The sequence below is a fragment of the Zerene cesonia genome, chromosome 1 (assembly GCF_012273895.1).
Source record: "Zerene cesonia ecotype Mississippi chromosome 1, Zerene_cesonia_1.1, whole genome shotgun sequence".
Lineage (NCBI taxonomy): Eukaryota > Metazoa > Arthropoda > Insecta > Lepidoptera > Pieridae > Zerene > Zerene cesonia.
In genome coordinates, this window is record NC_052102.1 from 1,094,401 (window position 1) to 1,102,735 (window position 8,335).

General features: G+C 33.6%; 1 protein-coding gene across 1 annotated transcript in view; it reads left to right on the top strand.

Moving 5' to 3' along the window:
* The window catches only part of LOC119829545 (voltage-dependent L-type calcium channel subunit beta-3-like), a 140,984-nt gene that overhangs the window by 92,090 nt on the left and 40,559 nt on the right, over positions 1 to 8,335 (top strand). The window contains exon 4 of the mRNA XM_038352144.1: positions 3,149 to 3,184. Within this exon, the coding sequence (XP_038208072.1) occupies positions 3,149 to 3,184 (36 nt within the window). The remainder of the gene's footprint in view (positions 1 to 3,148; positions 3,185 to 8,335) is intronic.

Here is an 8,335-nt window from a genome sequence, read left to right on the forward strand (position 1 = left end):
GTAATAAATGTTATTTGCAGTTAACAATTTTCTTTTTTCTTTATTACAATATTTATGGCAAGACTAGGTATATTATTATACATCGAAAAACTAAAATCAAACACGCTCAGTCATAACACATGCATCTACAAAAAATAACAGTTTAACCGTGTAATAATTATTCGATATTGTTTTTCGTGTTTTATTCGGCGTGCAATATGTTATTAAGTTTGAGGAAACGTTGGGGCACGATTAATTTATGGCATCTAATTAACGTTACTCGGTCTTTAGATGTTGGATGTGAATCATAATTCAATGGTTATTGTTTTTGAAATACGATGACCTTTATAGTTGTGTAACTTGGTAAATGGTCGGGTAGTTAGCGTGTTCGACCATATATTGATAGGTCAATCTCTTGGATAGTCTGGGTAGAAAAGGCCAGCTCACACGCGCGATGTTGCTAGCGTTGTGGGTGAATATTACTGATCACTTATCATCAGGAGACCCGTCTAATCAGATGTCTTCTACAATAAAAAAGGTACAAGTCTCGAATGTCGGGTAGAGAAAGAGGTGTTTTAAATTTCAATGGAGCCCTGTATTCAGAAAGGTGTGTTGGAAATTGCTTTGCAGAGTCGTTGTCAGGTCTTAATGTCATGTCTGGTGTCTTGTGTCCTATCGGACTATACGAACGCTGTTTGTCTATTTGTGGCATAAAAATGGAGAAAACTTCTTTCTTTAAAGAATGCTACGAAGGTCCTATGTATCTGGAGAAAAGACACATCGAACTGTGAGAGTAAAATTTGTCTAAGATGATATTTTCTTATAAAAATTATAATAAGCATGAAATAATGTTTTAAGGTTCACCACATTTAAAACCATAAACACAGACATAACGATATAATAACGTGCAAACTTAAAAACTACAAAACAATAATAACAAAAAAGCTTTTATGTGGGAGTCGAGTACGCTTCGAATTGGGCCAGCTCACACCGGGGAAGTACCACACCCCCACAGAAGACCGGCGTGAAATAGCATTGCAGCAGTGAGTGGGGGAGTCGGAGGCCCTCCCTTTCCTTACTCTTCCCAGTCTTTTCCTTTATTCCTATCGCCAATCCTTTCTTAATGCCTTCCCAAAAAGTCGGCACTCCATTTGTAGGGGCGTAAGGTCTGCAATGGACCTTATGCCTTTCCAAATGTTCGTGGGCGGTGGTAGCGTTTACCATCAGGCGTCCCACCAGCTCCAACATTAAATAAAAAGCTCTTAACTACAATAAACTTACTGTGGCGACCTATATATGGGGTGGGGCTACGAAGCATATACTATGCCGATATGGTCGCTGGTTTTCAGCGCCCCCCACTAGACAACAGAGCATCAAACCAAAGTGTCCTTCACCTACCAATTATATTAAACTAGCGGTCAGCCCCGGCCTCGCCCGTGGTGCATATATAGCCTATAGCCTACCTCAATAAGTAGGCTATCTAACACTGAAAGAATTTTTCAAATCGGACCAGTAGTTCCTGAGATTAGTGCATTCAACCAAACTTTTCAGCTTTATGATATTAGTATAGATATGCTACTAGCCGGTTCATTGTGAGTGCCTTCTGAGTGATTCTCTAAATCAACGACTGCCGCTCAGTTCTCCATCACCCATTGATATTACGCCACCTAAATACCGGCTTACAAAGGAAATACGTTTAATCTTAATCTACATTAATCACATATCAATTATATCTGAAATCAGACAGCAAAAAGTCGACCCTCGTGTACTTTTATTGCAATGACGTGTCTACATTTTCCTGCTGTATCCACCGACAATACTCAGAATTACATCGCATCTAGACATTGACTCACTCCGCATTACTCGATACAAAAGTATGTTATAATTGTTCCTCTAGAAAAAACGTGAGAAATTCGTGAGTATTCATTGAATAACTAGATTTTCAACGTGCTTTTTTGGCTGTGTACTCGAAAATATAATACGGTAATTGTGAACCCGACATATTGTTTGGCTAAAATAATCAATATTTTATCAATGAAAATGAATCCAAACCAATTCTTGAATCTTTAAAATCAATCCAACCCTTTAAAAGAAACTTGGTTACCTTGACTCATATTGAGAGGAGCTAGCTGACCCGGCAAACGCTGGCCTGGTAAGCTCGACAAAACGCCTTACTTATAAAATTTAGGGGTATAAATTTGGTTGTTGGGCGATAATCTCTGTCTGTATACAAAATTTCATATAAATCGGTCTAACCGTTTCGGAGGAGTTTGTGACAAGAGATTTTAAAATAGATAAAGCTTGTATTCGCCTATCTAAAATAGATACTTTTCATTGGAACATATGTCATTGTTTTCAACCGACTTCAAAAAAGGATTCGATAAAATTTTGTGTTTGCTATCTCAGGTCTGTTGACTAGGTGAACCGATTTTAAAAATTCTTTTTTTATTTAAAGCTGATGCCTTCCGTGATTCTATTTAAATTGAGTCGAGTTCTGACAATTTGAAGGCGGATTAGATTTAAAAAAACATTCAAAATTTATAATTATAATTTAGTGCTTTTAATAAGAAGTTAATAAGTCAAAGTGCGATATACGTTTCAATGTTATTTAGGTGTTTATTACATACTCTACGCTGTAGCTTATAAGAATTTTATATTAAATAACCATTTTAATATAGATTATTTTTTATTCCATATTTTAATAAACATATAATTGTAGATAAAATTGACCCTCACTTTTTTTAATTTTTTGCAATTTTTTTTTGCATTTTTATAACAATTCTAGATTCATTTCAATTCTTGATGATTCAAACTGGCGATTTATAGGAAATTGATAATGACATGAATTATTGACATTATATAGATAGTATTGTCATTGATTGAATAGATAATATTGACATTAAATTTATAGTTATTTATATTAGATTTTAGTAGTTTAATGTTATTGAGATATGCATTTGAATGCTTCGACTACAATAGTTTAAATTTTGTAATTTATCAAATAGTTTTGGTTCCAATGTATTGGTTAATATAACAAAACAAATCTCTTATATTAACGCACATTCAGTTATCATAAGTTGTTAGACTTGTCGCAAGTCCTTCCATTCCGTGTTTCTTTGTAAATTAAACAAAAGACAACTAAAGCAGGTCTTCTGTGTTTGTTCCACAGGAGTCCTCGCCCACATTGACGCTTATATCTTCGAAGGTAAGTCGAAAAGATTCAAAATTTTTCGCGGCTGAAAGAATCGCCAATTTGAACATCGTTTTTATGTTATTTCGTTTTTTTTTTTTTATCTATTGCTAAAGTATCTAGTGTTGCGATGTAAAGAATAAGATAACGTTTTAACAAAAATCATTTTTAGAAATTACGACTCGCGGTCATATTCGTGACCACGCTTGCCGTCTCAAAAATTAATGTCATATGTATCACTATTTAAATGCGTTGAAAAGTCTTTAATTTCTAATATTTACAATGAAATCATCTTGTTATCTATATTTTAACAACGCAATACTTATTTGCTGAGAATCAAATGATATCTACATATTTAATGTGTAAAATTGTACATTTTCCTGTAAAAATTTTATACAATAATTAAAATTTTCAAATTATTTTATCGATGTTTCAAGATGGCCGCACCATTTGTCGATCATTGTGCATTGGCATGCATGTCATCGCTTAGAAACCATAACGCGACGACAGAACGTCTGTTTACAAATACATAGATGTATTTTACTAGTTCTGTAAATCAGACGCAACAATCATATCATATAGACATATAAGAACGCTTCAATATCAATCATTTGGCATAAATGTTGCTCATTTGTACGTAGAATAAGTATATAGGTAAATTACGCTAGTTTTGGAGCGTGTAAATGTATTTTTAGAATTTTGATTTATTGGATAACGCAGTGACTTGAATGATTAAGTTTTGAGTACTTTTATACATATCAACTTATTTTCAAGTGTAATAATGACATAGGAGTATTTTTACAGAAATAAGTTATCGTATTTTGAAATTAAACTAATCGAAACGTCTCCTTTCTAACTCAATATGCATAACTTTGGTCTGAGTTATATTAAGCAAGATTATGTTAACAGAATAATTTTTAGGATCTAATAATCAAAAAGAAAGTTCAGTATAGTCAGAAATAGTTTCATGCTGTAATAGTTAAAACAATGTATTAAAACTTGAACTGAATTTAGGGAGAGCTATTTAAATCCTCTGAGTCAAACTATGGTATCAAACATGGCGGATTTACTATAATTACAATTGAAATCATTGATACTGTTTACTACTTACATCCTTAATGGAATTTTTGGCGTAATATTAGTATTACCACAGATTATATGATACTATATTAGTGGTGTAACAAAGAAATTTGAACAATGTCTTAATTTACTTTTAAGTTATTTTTATATTTTCTAAAGTTTTGAATATTCTATACATATAAACTAGAATACGATTATAAACAAACTAAATAGAATTCTATCGAGGCTCAATTTTAGATTGATAATAATTTCAAAGTTCTAACAATCGAATGGCCTGATTATACTTAAACGTTTCGCATATTTTAGCATTTTAACTTTCTATTGCCGTAAGAAAGGCTTTTAGTAAAACATTTATATGTATTAAGAGCAGAATTTGGTGCATATCTATACAAATTATATAAAGTTGAAGTGTTTATGTGTTTACTCGAACGAATCTCGGTAACTACTGGAAGAAATTTATTTTTAGTTTTATAGCATTGAAGTGCTTTATAAATGAGAAAATTTGAAAGAATAGAAACTGGACAGATTTAAAAAATTAATTCTCCATTGGATAGATACGTAGTATGTTAGTAAGAAGGCACACTAAGATCACTATGGTTCAAATTTTACCATATATCTACCATAGGCGGACCTCTAGTAAAAACTTTTTGTTGTCTCCATTTTTCTTAAACGATTGGCTTGAACAACACATTTCTGAATCGCGCAAGCGAAATGTTCTCACTACAGAGTATATATACAACTTTCCAGCATCATTCAATTAAGCGCCCGACCAAGTACGGCCCTTCCGGCCCCCTCCATTCCTGCGACAGCCCAAGCCGAGGTTCGCGGTCCCCGACAAGGGTGGACGCCCTTGAGCGTGTCGCTACCAGGGTGAACCCTCAGTTCACCCACGCGCCCGTGCTAAGATGCAGTAGCCCTTCAGGCTAGCATCGAGAATTACCACAAAAAAATCAATTATGGCCTTAAAGACCAGCCAGTCGTGAAGACTGGTTATGGTTTCTCCCTATTTCGATAGAGGAATTCCACCTTTCTTCCTCCGTAACCTCCCCGAACTCCAGCTCTGTCTATGAGAACGAAGATTACGATGGTTATAAGTATTTGTTTATTAAACTGTTCCAATAAATACACACAATCAGTTAAGAAATTATTTCATAGGTCCTACACAGTCAATGTATAAAACAATAAAATCTCATTCTTTTCTGTTAACCTACGAAACACTAAAACACTGCTTTTAAGCAAAAATTTATTAATACACTTGCTTTGCGCCCGCGGCTTTGCCCGCGTTTGAACATGTAAGATAGACCCGGGGTGTTACCGGCAAAGTTCCCGTTCCCGTTAGATTTCCGGGATAAAACTCCTATGTCCTTTCTCGGGTCTCAAACTGTCTCTATACCAAATTTTAACGTAATCGGTTTAGCCGTTCTTGAGTTTGAAATAGTGTAACTAATACCACTTTCTTATATATATATACATAAGATTTCTCCCAAAATCTATCAATGCGCTATTAACGCAAACTGTCACTAATGAGCAATAAGTATTTATCATCAAAAAGGCCGAATATTATTTACATTTTAAATTTATTCTATATTTAAATGTTTGATTCTTAATTTTAAATTGTAGAATTTTCCTCCATCGCTAAAAGTAGTACTAAGATTGATTATAATGGATTTTGTGTATTTTAGTAAACTATCGTTATTGGTAAATTGATATTTGGTTGCTCGTTTATTCATCGTCTATACGATCCTACTAATATTATAAATGCGAAAGTTTGTAAGGAGCGGTTGTTGTTTGTTTTACGCGGTTGAAACCGCGGGGCGCTGCTAGTATTTCAATATTTTTTAATGCTTTCAAAAGTAACATTGAAAATGATGCGTGTTCACTGTTGTTCAATATGTCTTAACTATTTCATATTAATCGATCAGCATTTGAATATTTAAAATATTTTTCTGTTTATCTTCACACTAAAATCTATAATAATAGATTGACTATCCGACACATTTTCAAACCTTTTATTTACCCTAAAGTGTTTTTTTTCTAATCTCATCCCTTAAAGGGTAGAAATATCCGTAGACACATATCACCATGAGATGTATATAAAACACTAGTATACAATCACTAACCGACTCGTTCACGACATACGACACGACTAAAACATCGTGACGATATTATGAAAACCGCCGTTAGCTTTTCGGTGTCGAAGCGGACGTTAGAATAATTAATTTTAATTAAAGTGGCCGTTGTGGGCCCGCGTGGGTGGTGCTCTATGGAGCCCACTGATATATTGCACTGAGATTTAATTAGACGAATTATTTAATTACTATTCAAGTAACTAGTAGATACAAAGTTAAATTTTTTGGTACAGGTGAAGACAGGGGTCAATGAACGTGTATGTAGTTATGTACTAATAATATGAAGATGTTTTTTTTTTTGTTTGAGCGCGCTGATCATTAGAACTGCTGGATCGAATTGAAAAATTAGTCTGGTTATGAACGGACGACTAGATAGACAGATAAACAAACAGACGGACAGCGGTGTCTTACTGTTATAGGGTCTCGTTATACACTTTGGGTACGGAATCCTTAAAGTTACGTTCTGTTACAAATACATTGAATGAGTCCAAAAACAACGAAAATTTTCTGTTTATCTTCATAAAATCTGTATGTTTGTATATTGTGTGTATGATTATAATTATTCGTTAATGTTTGAAACATTATTTCGTTTTTTTTTAAATATTATTTCCGTGTTGTGCACATTCAACCATTTCAAACTCAACTATATAGTTATTAGCCTCAGCCTAAAGTTGCCTGAAGAGATCGCTATTTCAGCGACAAGGCCGCCTTCTCATGCGTTTGGGTTGTTTAAGTGTTTGGGTCCTTATTTCATGTTTTTAGAGTTATAAATCAATCAAGACAAAACATTCGTATAATGTACTAGCGCCCGCCCCGGCTTCGCCCGTGGTACATATATAGCCTATAGCCTTCCTCAATAAATGGGCTATCTAACACTGAAAGAATTTTTCAAATCGGACCAGTAGCTCATGAGATAAGTGCGTTCATACAAACAAACTCTTCCTATTTATAATATTAATATAGATTAAAAAGACGTCCCTCAAACGAAATGAATTCAGTGAAAGCTATCGCATCTCAAGTTCAATTAAGTTACTCATACAAGTTACGCAGCGCAGTAACGAACGCAACTACTCCTTACCCGGTTTAACCTGTGACTCAAAATATTACGTAATATCGTCTTAATGCTTTGGAGAATACGTGTGAATACTTTAAAATGTTCTAAAATTTTACATGACTAATTTAGATTATGAAATAGATGCGATTTAATTTCTTACGAACTTCTCTACGACAATTATAAATGCGAATGTATCCCTGTCTATATATTTGTCCATCTATATGTCTGCCTATCTGTTTCTTTAACACCAAAACCACTGAACCGAATTGGACGAAATTTGTAACCGTGTGAAGATCGAATAGAACTTGTTATTACCTATTACTTAAACGACTTCTGTAGTTTCTTCGTAGTTTCTGATACCTATCCACTACGCCGCTTCAAAAGCAAAAACGAATTCTAATTAAATATTTATACATTTACTATCAGATAAATAAACATAAAATAACGTTATTTATGAAAAAATACATACAGCGTAACCAGTATCATGTGTCGATGCCCATTCGGACCTTACCTATAAATTCTTGTCGTTCCACAGTTAAAGAAATGCCACCGGCGTAGATTAAATTCACGTATTACTTTCATGTGTCGTGTAGTTCCGTTACTTCGTTTATATTGATTTGATACTATAAAACTTTATTTATTTAATTATTATTATTCTGTATTCTTTATTATCATTAGTATAGATTTTATACATATAAACCTTCCGCTTGAATCGTGCTATTTAAAAAAACAATCATCAAAATCCGTTGCGTAGTTTTAAAGTTAAGCATACATATAGGGACAGAGTGAGAAAGCGACTTTGTTTTATACTGTGTAGTGATAACACACAAATACCTAGTCTTGCCATAAATATTGTAATAAAGAAAAAAGAAAATTGTTAACTGCAAATAACATTTATTACTT